General features: G+C 37.9%; 1 protein-coding gene across 1 annotated transcript in view; it reads left to right on the top strand.

The window, feature by feature from the left end:
* The window catches only part of ogre (optic ganglion reduced), a 42,888-nt gene extending 25,041 nt beyond the window's left edge, over positions 1–17,847 (top strand). Inside the window, exon 2 of the mRNA XM_067143340.2 lies at positions 14,644–17,847. Within this exon, the coding sequence (XP_066999441.1) occupies positions 14,644–15,216 (573 nt within the window). The 3' untranslated portion in view covers positions 15,217–17,847. The remainder of the gene's footprint in view (positions 1–14,643) is intronic.
* Positions 17,848–18,213: the final 366 nt, after the last annotated feature.

Below are 18,213 nucleotides of genomic sequence, written 5' to 3'. Positions count from 1 at the left end.
AATAACTCGGGCACTGCGGCATATCGGAAGCTCTTTTGCTGTTAATGGAACATTAAACGCCCGTGAGTACTTTTTATCTTCGATCTAAACTGGTTGGAGGGTGGGGATGTTGAAATTGAGCGAGGTCGAGGCATGCAGAGCCTCTTGTTCTAGGCGCCTTTGCTACAATTTACTTCCTATTTTGTACCATATGCTCCATACGGGTGTGCCATACACTTTTAGGGACACTGTACTTGAGGATTATTAACTGCGGCGGCACATTGCTCCCAAAGAGTTACCCCACACGACCTTGGATGGTTGCCTGGACTGAATCTAGGTTGTATAGCAAGTTGTGGCTGCAATTACTTATGCTGGACACTAAAAGGAATATCACATCCTGCCTTGTTTACGTTTTGCCGTGTCTGAATGAGCTGATTAGTGGAAGGAAAAGGGGCATGAACCCAGATCCCATTTTGATATAGAACTCAAAGTTACAGGAGACGGTGTAGGTTACGTTAATCCACCCTGTAGCTGGAGAATTGTCATTGAGAATACACTGAAAACTTACGGGAACCATTCTATGCAAAAATGTGAAAAGTTTGACTTTTCTAAAAATCATCTCATTAAATTACTAGGACTTTCCTTTCGAATAGTGACCCATAATTTATTACAAGAATAGATTTAGAACTTTAAAAAAAAATTAAAATGAAATTCTTGCATTCTGTTTTTATCTTGGCATGAAGCTTGAACACCATATATATGCGACGCTTCATTTTCTTTTTCCACTGCTTCCTTTTATCCTCTATTTTCGAGCGCACGGACAAACCTCTTTGAAAGTTGTTTAGGTGCTGTGGTAGCTGACATCCTGAAAAAAAAAATATTGTCCAAAGAAATGTTATGGCAGAAAGGCAGGACCGAATTTAACTACTGCAACGCGTCTGGGCCCAAATTTTTATATATATATATATATATATATATATATATATATATATATATATATATATATATATATATATATATATATTTGAAATGGCTGAACATCGGAAGGTTGTGGTTGGGAGCTGTCTGTAGAGAATTTTACAATGGCTACAGGAGTGTACACGAGTTTTCCGAAATAATGGATCGTGTGTAACAAAAAAGACAATCTTGGTACGGATATTGATTAGAGCAAGACAGAACTGATGATTGTCAACAATGGCGCAGAGATTCAGCGACCTCATAATGTAACCAAAGAATTATAGAATTATCTGGTACACAATTTTGCAGATACTCTTTTATTCCAACCTCCTGGATGGCAGTCATTAATCATTTGTTCGTCTCGCTGTCTATGGAATTCGCAACATTCTCCTCCATCACCACATGTCGAAGGCGTTAATTCGGTTTCTAGCTTTTATGGTTCAAGTTCGCATCCGTACAGGAAGTATGAGAAGAGTAGAGTGGAGTATTTGTTTCTTCCTATTCACTGTTATTGTTCTATCTTGCCAGATCATCATTGATTTTGCGATAGTTGTACGTCTCAGCAAGATGCGACGCTTCATTTTCTTTTTCCACTGCTTCCTTTTATCCTCTATTTTCGAGCGCACGGACAAACCTCTTTGAAAGTTGTTTAGGTGCTGTGGTAGCTGACATCCTGAAAAAAAAATATTGTCCAAAGAAATGTTATGGCAGAAAGGCAGGGCCGAATTTAACTACTGCAACGCGTCTGGGCCCAAATTTAACTACTGCAACGCGTCTGGGCCCAAATAATTTTGCGCTCCCCTCCCTTTCTTAAACTTGATAACTTGATAAGACTTGATAAGGGTAATCGTTTGGTTTCAAAACATTGATACTAGATCGTCTTCACGATTTTCACTTACAGTTCTAACAGCAGACCGACTAATGGAAAACGGAACTAAAACTGGGCGTACACTCATCAAAGTTTTCTGTGCCGGTACCATAATTTTTGTCATTGCATGAGAGGAAGTTGTTTGAGTTATAGTTTGGATCCCGTGAAAAGAAAATCTAAGTATGGTGTCTGAGACATTCACTTTACCTCCTCTTCTCTTCTGCTAATCTGCGACAATTTGCGCCACTTACTGTAATCGTTTTTGACCATGCATGTTGTGTACGTAACACGAAAAACACTTAATAAAACTCACAAAATGAATACGAACGGCTTTCACTTCGACGGACTTCTCCGGAACTCTTGGTATTATGGGAGATTTTCCCGAGTCACTCAGCACATGTGGTTGTGTCTAGGTGGCGTTGATTCGCCGCCGCTTGAATAAGTTGCAGCCCGAAATCATCTTGATACCCGTACGCAGAATCGAGGGGGCTATGTTTCAACATTGTGGTGGTGTTTATCATTACACACAACTTTCACATACGCGGAACGAAAATTCCATTATTCATGTCGGGAGCTTTCGCTTTTGAATTGCACGTATTCTAAAAACTCGTTTTCAAACTATTGGAGATTTTAATTTTTGCTGCCCTGGTCCCGGGCCCATAAGGCTTATGCCTAAATACGGCTCTGGTAAAAGGTCACGAGGACAGGTTGCAAAAAGATGGGTTGATATAATACGAGAGATGCAGAACTGCTATCTGGAAGACCCAAGACAATACAGAATGACGTTAACTTATGAGAGAAGCAGAAAATCCTTGGTTTACGATACTCACTTATGCGAGAGTTGGAAATAGAACTGAAGGATAGAAAGGGTGATTGGTAAATATGGGGAAGATTGGAAGCTAATAGGAATGGGAAGAGTTTCCGGACTTCTGTGTTAGTATGGGTTTAGCAGTTACGAATACATTCTTCAAGCATAAGGCTAGGGGTACCAGATCCCTCAGACTAATATCTTAACCGACTTCGAAATCAGGAAATCTGTTAGGAATGTACGAGTTTTCCGGGATTTTTCGATGATACAGACCACTGTCTGCAAACGAATAAGGGTAGAAAATCTCCAGGACGAGGAAATTAGACATAGGTACATGGATATGATTAGTGAGAAGTTCCGAACAGTAGACAGTAAGCAGGTTCAGGATATAGACAGAGAATGGGTGGTATACAGAAATGCTGTAGTAGGAACAGCAAGGGAATGCCTCGGAACAAACTGTGTGTAAAGATGGGAAAAGACGAACATTTTGGTGGAATGATGAAGTGAGAGCAGCTCGTAAACGTAAAAAGAAGGCTTATCAGAAATGGCTCCAAACAAGGCCCGATGCAGACAGGGATTTGTACGTAGATGAAAGAAACAGAGCGAAACAAATAGTTGTATCCAAAAAGAAGTCGTGGGAAGATCCAGGTAATAACTTGGAAATGCTAGGTCAAGCAGCAGGGAAACCTTTCTGGACAGTAATAAAGAATCTTACTAAGGGAGGGAAAAAGGAAATGAACAGTGCTTTTAGTAATTCTGGTGAACTCAGAATAGATCAAGGGAATTACTGGGCAGGTGGAGGGAATATTTTGAACATCTCAACGTAAAAGGAAATCTTCCTGGTGGTGTTTCGAACAGCCAAGCTCATGGGGAGGTGGAAAATGATGTTGGGGAAATTACGCTTGAGGAAGTGGAAAGGATGGTAAATCTGTATATATAAAATAAGAGTTTTGTCTGTACATTGCTCAGAATTTGAAAATAATGCTATTTCTGTATCGATCATGTCCACAGTAACAAGAAAATGCAGTTTTTACTTTTCCGTAATTTGTCTGTCTGTCTGTACACGCATCACGAGAAAACGGCTGAAAAGAATTTAATAAAAATCGGTATGTAAAGTCGGTTGCTGAGCCGCTGCAATCTAGGCTATATATCATTTTATTCACGCTGAGTGAAATGGTAGTTTAGGGGAAGGCCTAAAATTATTTCTCAAATATTTATATTATTAGTGGTCATATCGATAAATACTACATAACTAAAGTTATATAGAATACAATTTCCGATCATTTGTTTTATTCAGTTTTACCGTACCGACTATGATAAGAGTGGTATTTCAGGACCGGAAGACAATTAATAATGTGAAGGCCTACAATATCGAAAGCGCGTAACATTGATCATCAATAACATTACACTGACCGTTGTTTGTTGTAATGATCTTTGTCTCTTAACGCTGACTTCAACCCCGATAGATGGGATTACTGCTGCACACCGAGTATAACAGCCTAACTGTGTATTGGCGGGAAATAGCTGAGGAGTTAGATAACTTTCTTCTTTAGCATGCCATTCCTCTAATTCATACATTTTCTGATACTGCTGGTACGTAACACACCGGTTCATCATAGTATTCCAGCTATTCGATACCTACTCTGACGCGCTGTTTTGAATGAGCAGTGTGCGCACTTAAGTCAGAGGCTCAGTTAGTAGTAGTAGTAGTAGTAGTAGTAGTAGTATGAACTGGTCTAGAATTACAATTTAGGCCTACTCCAAATTATAGTACCACAATTCAATAAATGACTCAAAATTCAACCCTGAAAAGAGCAGTTTCTTAAGAAAAGCTTCTTCCTCTTCATTTTTATTAAATCTACATTCATTTTATTCCAAATTAGCAGCGAAGATGTGGTTTTTTCTCTGGCTTGGAGGAAAAATTGCCTTCCCCGTCGTGTTTCTAAGGCAACGTTAAGAGCTATGCAACTTAATACAATCTTGCTCACAACGTTTACACTACCTAACCTAGAATTCTGTATACAATTTAGAATTCCGTAGCGAAGCACGGGTACATCAGCTAGTAAACTCTATTGTCATAAAGCAGCAGGAATAGATGAAATTAGACCTGAAATGGTGAAGTATAGTGGGAAGGCAGGGATGAAATGGCTTCATAGAGTAGTAAGATTAGCATGGAGTGTTGGTAAGGTACCTTCAGATTGGACAAAAGCAGTAATTGCACCTATTTATAAGCAAGGGAACAGGAAGGATTGCGACAACTGTCGAGGTATCGCATTGATTAGTATACCAGGCAAAGTATTCACTGGCGTCTTGGGAGGGAGGGTGCGATCAGTAGTTGAGAGTAAGTTGGATGAAAACCAGTGTGGTTTCAGACCACAGAGAGGCTGTCAGGATCAGATTTTCAGTATGCGCCAGGTAATTGAAGAATGTTACCTGAGGAATAGACAGTTGTGTTTGTTTCGTAGATCTAGAGAAAGCATATGACAGGGTACCGAGGGAAAAGATGTTCACTATACTGGGGGACTATGGAATTAAAGGTAGATTATTAAAATCAATCAAAGGCCTTTATGTTGACAGTTGGGCTTCAATGAAAATTGATGGTAGAATGAGTTCTTGGTTCAGGGTACTTACACAGGCGTTAGACAAGGCTGTAATCTTTCACCTTTGCTGTTCGTAGTTTACATGGATCATCTGCTGAATGGTATAAAATGGCAGGGAAGGATTCAGTTAGGTGGAAATGTATTAAGCAGTCTGGCCTGTGCTGACGACTTGGTCTTAATGGCAGATTGTGCCGAAAGCCTGCAGTCTAATATCTTGGAACTTGACAATAAGTGCAATGAGTATGGTATGAAAATTAGCCTTTCGGAGACTAAATTGATGTAAGTAGGTAAGAAATTCAACGGAATTGAATGTCAGAATGGTGATACAATGCTAGAACAGGTCGATAATTTCAAGTATTTAGGTTGTGTGTTCTCCCAGGATGGTAATATAGTAAGTGAGATTGAATCAAGGTGTAATAAAGCTAAGGCAGTGAGCTCGCAGTTGCGATCAACAGTATTTTGTAAGAAGGAAGTCAGCTCCCAGACAAAACTATCTTTACATCGGTCTGTTTTCAGACCAACTTTGCTTTACGGGAGCGAAAGCTGGGTGGACTCAGTATATCTTATTCGTAAGTTAGAAGTGATGATGCTTGTTGTTTAAAGGGGCCTAACATCTAGGTCATCGGCCCAAGTTAGAAGTAAGACATGAAAGTAGCGAGAATGATTGCTGGTACAAATAGGTGGGAACAATGGCAGGAGGGTACTCGGAATTAGGAAATAAAGGCTAATTTAGGAATGAACTCGATGAAGCTGTACGCATAAACCGGCTTAGGTGTTGGGGTCATGTGAGGCAAATGGAGGAGGATAGGTTACCTAGGAGAATAATGGGCTCTGTTATGGAGGGTAAGAGAAGTTGAGGTAGACCAAGACGATGGTTAGACTCAGTTTTTAACGATTTAAAGATAAGAGGTATAAAACTAAATGACGCCACAGCACTAGTTGCAAATAGAGGATTGTGGCGACGTTTAGTAAATTAATTAATTTATTTATTTATTTATTTATTTATTTATTCATTTATTTATTTATTTGGCGTGGTTAAGGCTTAAAATAACCAACAGAAATAAGCTTAAATTTAACCTCCTATATTGAAAATGAAAATCCACAGCCTGTTTCCAGTCATTCGACCAGGTTAGGAATGGAATGAATGAAGCCCCCATCTAGCGGCGAGGATAGGAATTGTGCCGGCTGCCGAAGCCTGTCGCACTCCTTTGGGGCAATGATTAATGAATGACAAATGAAATGATATTGGAGAGTGTTGCTGGAATGAACTATGACTGGGAAAACTGGAGTACCTGGAAAAAAACCTGTCCCTCCTCCGCTTTGTCCAACACAAATCTCACATGGAATGACCGGGATTTGAACCACGGAACCCAGCGGTGAGAGGCTGCCGCCTGAGCCACGGAGGCTATTAACCTGCTTTAATAATACTAATAATCCTAATATTGATAATAATAATAATAATAATAATAATAATAATAATAATAATAATAATAAAAATAAAAATCCAGTTTACACAATCACTAATTGTCATGACACATTGTCACATTATTATTATTATTATTATTATTATTATTATTATTATTATTATTATTATTATTATTATTATTTCCGGCTCCATGGCTAAATAGTTAGCGTGCTGGCCTTTGGTGCAAGATGTTGAATGTTGAGGAATAGCTAGGGTACTATATTTCTGAGTACGAGAATTAACGTTTATGAATGGAGGATAGCTTGGTAAATCAAGCTCAAGTATGGAGGAGTGTGCAGTAGTCATCTGTTTCTCAGATTGAGCCATGAATTTTGAGAAAAGTGAGGTGATAAGCGCACGTCAGCCTTCAGGCTCAACATAAATCTGATACAAGCATTATATATCATCTGTAATCTGTTAGTAAAATACGCACCTAAATCGTTGTACACCACATCGCAATACTCGAACAAAGGCATGACTAAGAACTGTATGAGCTTTGTTTTTATTTTTCCAGGTAAAAATTTCCTCAACCTCTTGAAAGGATTTAAACAGCTGTGCATCTTTTTACAAACTGTTTTTTTTTTTTTTTTTTTTTACAATTTGTTTTACGTTGCACAGACACAGATGGGTATTATAGTGACGATAGGATAGAAACGGCCTTAGTGTAAAAAGAAAAGGTTTCACATGACCGGTCATAAGCAAAAGGCTAGGCGGCGAAACACTTGCCTCCTTATAGAAATAGTTAAAACTGTAAGTGGGCTTATAGCCCAAAAGTACAGAGGCTAATCCTCTGCTACAACGGGGTGACTAAATGAAAAACATTAATGTCAGATAAGTTTTCAGAAATTAATGGAGGTTTTGAAAACTTAAGTCACCCCATGCCAAGTTGAATTGGAACAGACAGAGGGTAATCACTCTTTGTTCCCTTATATTACATATTTCCCAGTAGGGAACTGAACACAGTCCTCAGACTTGCCGATGATTCTACATTTAAACCATCAAATGTAGACATTTACATTAAATAAGAGGTTGAAACCTTCCCCTCACACTATCCGCAGGAGCAATCATACGGCCTTCCTTACGCAGGCCGTACCCCTGCCTCCCTTAGGACACGCTGCACTCACAATCACTGGAACAAATAATACGGACCTGAAGGGCACTGCTTTTATAGTACTTTTAGGTGAAGCTTCCAGAAGTCTTTACTGATAGGCTGGATTCCTATACACACACCCGGTTTTAATTGGCTAAAGATGTGTCCAAAAATCTGGTAGGTTGAATATCTTTGAAGAGGAAACAGCTGAAGTGTTGATAACTTCGGTACATTAAAAAAAAAAATCCTACGAATAAGGTTAATAAGATAAGCATCGAAAGTAAATATTTTTTAATGAAATAATTAGTTTATCCCGCCAGAGGGAACAATTAAACCGATGGTAGAGACCGTATCGTCTCAAAACTCGAGTCTCAAAATTCACGAGTGCCAAAACTCACGAATTCCAGGAAGAGAATTAATAAGAACAGGTTTCTCTATCTGGGCCAGTCTCAAAATTCACGAGCAGGGCCCGTTCTTCTTTGAATGGATAAATTTCCACCTTATTAATGATGGGATAATGGAATACTTTTATTAATCGAATAACTTCCATCCGATTATTTAAATAAACGAATTAATAATCAATTTAAATAATCGAATGAGTTTTAAATATATATCGCACAGAATAATCGGATGCGTCATGAATATTTTTTTTACTGGGCGAGTTGGCCGTGTGGTTAGGGGAGCGCAGCTGTGAACTCGCATCCGGGAGATAGTGTGTTCGAACCCCACTGTCGGAAACCCTGAAGATGGTTTTCCGTGGTTTTCCATTTCCACAACAGGTAAACGCTGTGACTGTACCTTAATTTAGTCCACGGCCGCTTCCTTCCCATTCCGAGGCCTTTTCCCTCCCATCGTCGCCATATGACCTATTTGTGTCGGTAAAGCAAACAGAAAAAAAAACATTCGGTTTGAGTGTCGGGTTGCCAATCTATTGAAATAAGCGAATAGATTAACTCTTACGACAAATAGAAATACGGCTTTTTTCCAAATGAATCTCCAAATGTTGAAACTAAATGAGGTGAATTAACCGTCTTCATCTTTAATATCTCTAAATAAAATTCCTTATTCAAGTAAATGCTGCCTTCTGGCCGCATAATGGAACTAAGCCCCAGTACTACTACTGACCAGTTTCTTTTAACCAGCAGCGGGCAATATACCTACTTCAATTTTATGTCGTCGCTGCATGCATAAATTGTTAGCATGCTGGCCTTTGGTCCAAGGGGTCCGGGGTTCGATTTCCGATCGGGTCGGAGATTTTTAGTTTCATTAGTTAATTCCTATGGCTTGGGGACTGGGTATTCTTGCTGTCTTCAGCGTTAACTTCGTCTTTAAAAATGCATTATATTAGCTTTAAGACACCAGCAAAATGTTTTAATAATAATAATAATAATAATAATAATAATAATAATAATAATAATAATAATAATTAATACACCTCGGTCTCTTGCATTCAACAGCCCTTATTCTTCCCCTGTGGGGTGGTAGAATCACATCCACAGTATCCCCTGCCTGTCGTAATGGAAGCGTGAGTCATCGCGCACCTCATACCTCCTGCGATCATCGCAAGCACCTGCTGTCCGGAGTCGTGAATTTTGAAACTCATTAGAATGTTTACTTTAGCTACCAGTTTGTAGTCATGAGTTCTGATACTATTTGTAACTAATTTAGCCCGTGAGTTTTGAAACTCGTGAGTTTTGAAACGTAACCGGTAGAGACATCTAACAGTTGAAGACCAAATTATCTTGTAGTACATCAGTTTGTTTGTTTACATAATAATGAATGAATGAATGAATGAATGAATTAATTAATTAAATTCGGTTCGTATCCGCTGATGAGTCTGTCCTACGTTTTCTTTAAAGCCCCTGTCTCCAGGCTTGTTTGTCACTGGTTGATGTTGGTGGACTCATCCCTAAGCCAGATTATCCTTCCAGCTCCTCGCAAGCCAAGCCAGTCCCATCCGACGATAGTATCTCGGAGACTGTCACCTGACGGGAATCTAGAGCAATCCCTGGTTGGGATTAACTCATTAAATGAATCACCAGCTGTTTATTCTACAGCGGTGTTAGTACTCGTCGGTGCGGATAGAACAGACAGTGTTCAGGACCATAATGTATACTGTATGGTCATGCTTCATGTTGCTCACGTGTAGACGATCTGTCAACAGGTCATAGCGCATGACTGATCCCCCGTCGATAGGTTGTGGAGGTGCTGACAGTTGCCACATGCGTCATCTGTCATCGCCTACAAGTGGTCTTTTTGAAGCAGCATTTACTGTTTATCGCTCGCCGCGCAGTACCAGCTCCTGAGGCACTGAGTGGTAACTGCCATCCTGAAAACGTGGCACTAGGGAGATATTCATTAGCTATCAGCTTTACTTTTTTTTTTTGCTAGTTGCTTTACGTCGCACCGACTCAGATAGGTCTTATGGCGACGATGGGACAGGAAATGGCTAAGAGTGGGAAGGAAACGGCCGTGGCCTTAATTAAGGTACAGCCCCAGCATTTGCCTGGTGTGAAAATGGGAAACCACGGAAAACCATTTTCAGGGCTGCCGATAGTGGGGTTCGAACCTACTATCTCCCGAATACTGGACACTGGCCGCAATTAAGCGACTGCAGCTATCGAGCTCGGTAGCTTTACTTTTAGTTAAGAGCCCTGCACGGATGCGGATATCAGCTGATTGAAGATCAGCGTTCTTGGATTAGCCAGAAAACGAAATCTAATAGTAATTTCACTTCTACATTTTGACATTTGCGCGCGCGCGCGTGTGCGTGTGCGCGCGCGTGGTTCACCTTCAAAGTGACGGGTCATACCTTACGGGTCATCAGCGTTCCACCAATGAAATATGTCAAAGAAATACTCCTTGAAGATTCAGAGGTAAGCACCTAAGACATCACAGCCATTGACAGTCATAAGCTTACATATTAGGCCCTACCGTAATATTTCAGGCATCGTCCAGTCAACCAGAAGAGGTTGATATAGAACAGAAGGCAATTTATGAGCCTACAGTTCAGTAATACAATGAACTTGACCACATTAATAATATTAGAGTAATTGAACTGTTAATAGGCGCTCGGGGAACAATCTCAAGATTCGTTGCTACCTTCTTAAACTCAATAGAAGTACCAAAATGTGTGTTTAGATTGTTATTCGGGATACTAAGGAATCAGATCAAATATTTCGGAACCAGTTAGGAACCCCCCCTCCTAGATAAAAGCCACTTTGGACCAGTTTTAACTGATCTGTCTTAATTATACACATGCACTGAATTATTTCGAATGGTTTCTTAATCTTTTGTAACACACATACAATAATGTGATTTGTATACTCAATCATGAAGGCAACCCATGATTATGAGAAGTATAAACAATCTCACAAATAAATATTTTTTTAAAAATAACCAACTTTTCCCTTTTCGATGTCGGTGTAGTTGGCGTTCTAGTTTCACTGTATCGATGTATATTTGAGTTAAATGAAAATACGAACACATTTTATACGTAATAACACAAGGAGTAAATTAGATTTGTACATACATATTTTCAGCTCGTTGTTGCAACACCCATCGTTCATCATTTTTGGGACACAGTACTGTTGTGAATTGACTCTGGAGGATTAACATGTGACGATGTCCGATGAATCTAGGTACCAGTTATGTAGTTGGTTTGAGAGATATTTGTACATAGGAATCGAATCTTAAACCTCTAGCCAAACCAGTAGTGTCCTTTATATACAGGGTATTTCCTCATCTCGGTAGGAGACAGGCCTGCTTTTTTTGATACCTAATCAGAGATGAAAGCTATGTACAGTATTGGGCTAAAATTTAAAGGATACAGATAACATAATTATATTTATATTTATATAGATTTCACCTTGTAGACTAAAAGTCAAATAATTTGTTTTCAAGTCGAGAGCATATTACTTTGTAGTAAAGTCTTGATTATCTAGTAATTCCGCAGTCTCTGTTATGAAATAATCCCGGATGTAATGGCCAGATAATAGGTAAGCTATACTGTATTTTCCAACCTAGCCCGTTCCTGGTTGATCGGACTGCCGGTCGTGTATGCTGCTTTTGTTGCTTTCTTTAGTCCTATTTCAGTCATTAACATGGATTGTGTAAGGCACACCGTGTGGTAGTCATACATAAAGTACAGGAACACAATTCTGCATGGCCGGGACTATAAACTTCTCAGCCACTAAATCTAGGCTACACCTTTCCGCTCTGTCCACACTTAACTTCTCCATGTTATTTTATGTTTTAAGTTTGAATTATTTATCATACAACTCCTTCATTACTGATGAACTTCATGTAGACAGTAACTAGAGTAACATTTACAAAAGGAACCTTCCCTCATTCCAACCGTAGTCATCTGTAGGGACATGATATTTTCTCGTTAATTATGTTCAATTTCGCAAAAAGGAAACGGTTCCGCGTTATTTCGCAAAATAGGGCTGACTCCCATCGCTTTCATTTCGCATTAATCAATTTCTAAAATAATTCATAAAAATGTTAATTCGTGAGATATGTGAATTATTTCTGTGAAAGATAAAGAGAAACAATATTGATAACCATTCATTATTCCTTATGTAATCTTCATTAGAACTATAATATAGCCGTAATCAAGATTACATCATAAATTACCCTTTCACCCTATATGGTCATACTATTAAGGGATTTTATAGAATATTCATACGAAGAGATACTTCTGTTGAAATTAGAATTCCTTATTCTGTCTTTGTTTCCCTTCACACACGTGGTATTTTAATACAATTTCAAAATTATTTTCTATGAATTTCGCTGCATTTTCACATTTATCGCAAAATCAGTAAACTTCGCTTTAAACTGGCCTTGTCACTTTAATTCGCGAAAACAAGATCACTAATTTCTTAACCGGAATCATATCCTATCGCTTCAAAGTATTTCTTGTCGCGCTTATCATTAATGCGAAAGAAATCATGCCTCTAGTCATTAGATTCAGCACATTACAATGTAGCCATTATGGCGACTATCTCGAAACTAGACCTTGCCTTCGAATTCCAGCGTTGAGCGTCCTGATTTTTAAAAATATTTGTATTAATGAAGTTATTAGAACACCTTCTTAAGGGCAGTGTGTCCCAAGATTCAAGCTCATGGCCTTCATGGTTTGAATCATGGGAGAAAATGAACAAGGCACTGGTCGTGTAGCTAATAACCTTGCATTCGGGAGATAGTAGGGTCTTACCCTGCAGACAACGTTCCTGTAGAGTTTTCCATGAATTCCCATATTCGCACCAGGAAAATACCGGTGCTGTGCCTTCAGCACACAGCCGCTACCCTCCTTACCTATCCTGTCACTTTTCCCGTCCCACCGTTGCGAAAACCTGTGCGATGTTAAACTGGAAGCAAGGAGAAGGAAAAGTACTGGAGATAGTTCTGTCCTGTCACACCTCGCTCCACGAAAGCCGGAAACACATTCAGATTCTGTTGTTTCCAAAGTATATATTACCCGTTCTCCAGAAAAGTCATCTTCCTCAAGCCTTAATTTCAAAATCACAGTAAGATCACTCATCTCTTTCTAGCTAGAATACTGTCATGCTTTCACCACCGCCGCCGCTTGACTCTCTAACTTTCTTCGAACGAGAAATGGTGGGTTCCAACCCAACTCTCAGCAGCCCTGACGGTTTTCCGTCGTTTTCGGGACTATCTTAATTGAGTTCAGCCGCTACCATTCCCGCTCAACGAAAAACCTTTTTTAAGTATTGGTGCGATTCTTAAACCGGTAGCAAAAATATAAAATACGATTGTAATGGCCACGAAATGTAGTTAGATAAATCATTCTCCGTCTTAAAGTACATATTACTTATCAAGGGTTTAAACTTATATTCATCGGGTGAGTTGGCCGTGTGGTTAGGAGCGCGCAGGTGTGAGCTTGCATCCGGGAGATTGTGGGTTCGAACCCTACTGACGGCAGCCCTGAAGATGGTTTTCCGTGGTTTCCCATTTTCACATCAAGCAAATGCTGTGGCTGTTCCTTAAGGCCACGGCTGGTTCCTTCCCACTCCTAGGGCTTTCCTATCCCATCGTCGCCATAAGACCTATCTGTGTCGGTGCGACGTAAAACAAGTTGCAAAAAAGAAAAAAAAATCCGGGACCTGTTTGAGTAGCCTATTCGTTATTAAAATAAGAGGTAATAATCTGTCCTAACCTAAATACAAAATCTCAGAAATCATCGTGAGTTCTTTTGTTTGCTGCATAATAAATTGCAAGACAAATGCACCAAATCAAGAATACATATAATCTTTAAATTCCCATTAATCGTATATCATACTGAATCTAACTCAAGATCTTAACATTCTGGAGCAAAAATCTAATATCTTGCGTCCTACAAACTCCATTCGTGAACCTAAATTTTGAAGTATACTGAGCTGTACATTACAGAAATTATTTTAAGATATGACATTGATAAATACAAATTCCATGCATGCTTCTGTAATTTTCTTGAAATTCTCAATGTGAAATATTTGTAACTTGATCTGGAATTTGAGATTTAATGATTAGGTGATATTCATTCGAAGTATAAATATTCAGAAACAGTTTTAATTTGCTTGTGTGAAAAATTCCAATCCCCTGATGGGCTATATAATGATTCAGTGTGTGACTTACAATAAATGTTTTTTCTATTATCACAGTCATTGGAGTTATTAGTACCTTGTTTAGGATTGTAACCGAAAGGTCTCTCGCCAAGAAGCTATTCAAATTATTACCGTTGCTGAAAGACACTTCTATAATTAACATGTGTATGTTCGTAATGATGTCTCTTTTTACAGAAACACACGTGCATACTGTGTAGTGCTTCCGAAATAATCTCTTCTCATGGTAGTTTTTTCTTTCTCTTTTCAGAAACACAACATGTATGCATTCCGCTACTGGTTTTGTGAAGTCCTCTGTCTGGTGAATATCCTGGTGCAGCTTCAGTTAATGAACCACTTCTTTGATGGAGAGTTCTTTAGCTACGGTTTAAGAGTGATGTCTTTCTCTCAACAGTCTCAAGAAGAGAGAGTGGATCCCATGATCTATGTTTTCCCCCGTGTTACAAAGTGCACCTTTCATAAATATGGACCTTCAGGTACCATCCAGAAACATGATTCATTGTGTGTATTGCCACTCAACATCGTGAACGAAAAGACTTACATTTTCCTGTGGTTCTGGTACATTATTCTTGCCACTATGTTGTCAATTCTTGTGGTGTACAGAGCTGTCATCCTAGCAGTGCCTTCTGTTCGACCACGTCTGCTCCATGCACGCAACAGGATGGTGCCGCGTGAAGCAGCAGAGGCGATAGCGCGCAAAACAGACATAGGAGACTGGTGGATACTGTACATGCTTGGTCGAAATATGGATCCTTTGATATATCGGGAAGTGATTGGTGAACTGGCAAAGAAAATAGAGACTGCTGCTAGTAATAACCCATGAGAAAGGCCTTTGCTCTCAGAGCAGAATGTCGCAGACAACGACAATATAGAGATTTATACTCTCTCTTGAGTACAATTTTTATGTACTCATACTAATTGCTCACTATTGTTTTTGTATTCACTTCTCTATTATACATCCATTTTTGGAAATTGGAGTTCATATTTTGTGATACATCAGAAAATGCATTTCGTCAGCAATTTGTATTGGGGATGATGGAAATCGTACAAGATTCCTGGGTGCTCATACAATTTGTTGCTCATGTAATTAAAACTGATTAAATTGTGTTTACTCCAACGTTATGTCCCTCGCCTTCGTGAAGAAGTGGGCAGTGCTGAATTCAGTCTGATATTTAAAAAGAGACCTAGATATATCAAAGATTTCTACATTCCTCTATTTTGTTAAAATGTTGTCACTTGCCACATGAGTAGAGGATTAGAAAAATTCTTATATTCATATACTATAGCATTGTAACAATATTCTGTCCCATAGGGCTTGTAATTACCATTAAATTTTACATTTAGGGTAATGTAACAATCTTGTCATATCACATTTTTGTATATATTTATTATACATACCATATATGGCAATGGCTAAAATTCAGAAACGGATCGCCCACTGGGTTCAGACGTGTATGATGTTTAGTAGTCCTTGAAATGTACATTCGATTTTTAAAATAATTTGTTTTATTAAATCAATGTGTTGAATGTTTTATGGCAGGAAACTGCATGTATTGTAAAATATACATTTTACATGGATGGTTATGAAAGATGCATGTTAGTGTCATAAAAATCAATTTTCTTGATATTTATGAAGTATTTTATCAGTCTCAGGACTGAGTGATACAATAAGACTTGAAATATAATGTTACTATAGAGGTTGCTATTTTTTATATGTCATTAAAATTCGGTTATTTAAAGAATTTCATGTTTTTGATACCTTAAAAAAATCGGCAATCACTTCACAGTTAAATTTAAGGCAATGTTACAAAGCCTTTATAATATATACTTCATGTAATAAAACATGAATGAAAATGCAATTTTTATCTGTTGCTGAAAATTGTAGCTTGTTGATATTTTTATAGTTTTAGTCTTATATGCTGAGATAGAAATATCACATGTTGCCTTTTCGGATAGTCGATCATATTACCACACATTCCAATTTAGAATCTTTTGTACTTTTATTATGTTGGTTGATTTTATTTGTCCTTTCATAAATACGTATTTCATCCATTTTTGAAACTAAACAGTGCTTCCATTCATTTGAAAATTATAGTATTTATATCCTATAAAGAATCTCTGGGAGGAAAAAGACTGAATAGGTCTTCCAGAACTCGTGTGACTGAAAGTAAGTAAATATTAATCATTTGGCATTCAACCTAATTTACTGTATGTGAAATGACACTTGAAATCTCCTAGTATCTGATGTATCTGCAAGTATTTTGACCTTTTTAATTTATGAAGTGCTCATTCGGTAAAAATATAGTGAAAAATTAAAAATATATTTGTTGTAGCTTTTGAGTAACAGTAATAAAGTTCTGTAGTATCTCATTTTCTAATGAAATGTTTAGCAACTCCTATTATGGCTGGTTGCTGTGGAAATTCATAAACCTATTCTTTGGAGATTTTAACTGTCAGGTGTCAGTCTGTCACTGTATCTATCCTTATGTAATCAGAAGTTCTGTCAGCTTCACAATATCTTGCCTGGAACGATACTTTCACAACAGTCATGTGTTATTTAAGGAGAAAACCTGTTTTCTAAATAAGGAAAATAAAGGGACTTGTGTGTTCCTAAATTTCTTTTATAGACACTTTGTCTGAATCTTTAGATGTGGTTCTTGTAATTTTTAAAGGTTCTTGCTTTTGATACACCAAGTGAAAGGGATAATCTTCTTGCATGAGATGTTTGTTCATAATAATACAATTCTCCATCAGTCATTCATACTACCAAAAATGCCTTGATTTTTCAAAGATTTGCCATGCATGTTACAAAATTGGCACTTTGGCATTTTGTCAAACTGTCAGCTGTTTCTGTTTTTCTATTTGTTAATGTCCACTTGAAAGTGGAAGTTAAAAATACTGTTTGTAAGAAACAAGAGTGCACTTGGCAAATCTTTGTGTTGAAACAGAAAAAAAAAATCAAACAATAATAATTGTGCCAATTTTCTATGATTCCAGAGATAAAGATCTGATAATAAAATGAGTACAAAAAGCTTACTTGGGGTTAAATTAAGATAGTAGCCTGCAATTAATTACTGCCACTAATTTACTTTTCACAATACATATACATATATTTATTTTAAATGTTTATAATAATTGTATGTGGTGCAGCCGTATTCTCCTGTGTAAATTTATATTTTTCTGTGTAAATTGGCCTTTGTGTATCTCATTGAAATTGGCTTGCCAGATTTTGGTGCTTAACATATCAAGTTGTAAAGATTATGTTTGGAGTTCCTAAAGAAGGAAGGACGTGAATGTGAGTGTGTTATGTAGAATTTTTTTTAACCTACATGTTTCATCTTTGCAGGACAGACCATTTCTACAATTGACTATCCATCAAAACAGATGCTTTTTTTTTTTTTTTTCTGCATAACTGTGTATACTATTTTACAATAAATATGGTTGCTATATGTATGTTGAAGCTTTGTGTTTTGTGCATTTCCATACTACCTGCCTTAAGTTATGATCATAATCATCAGATTCCCCTTTTCCAGCTGGGTTGGTATGTTAATGAGACCTTTCAATCTTCCTTTATCGAATTACCATTGCTGCTTCTCAACTGTGTTCCCGTACAGGTTCCTTTATTCTCCTGAGGCCCAGACCATTTTTCTTTTGGTCAAATCTCATAAAAGTGTTTACTTCCTTAACAGTGCCTTGGTGGGTGATAGTGAAGTGAGAAGCATACCACACCAAGGTCAATGAATTTATGAAAAGTGGTAACACAACTTTTGCTAAAAATGTTTAATTTAATTTTTTAAATATAAATAAATGATCCATATTT

Source organism: Anabrus simplex, chromosome 3, assembly GCF_040414725.1.
Source record: "Anabrus simplex isolate iqAnaSimp1 chromosome 3, ASM4041472v1, whole genome shotgun sequence".
Taxonomy (NCBI): Eukaryota; Metazoa; Arthropoda; class Insecta; order Orthoptera; family Tettigoniidae; genus Anabrus; species Anabrus simplex.
This window is presented reverse-complemented; position numbering and strand designations above follow the sequence as displayed.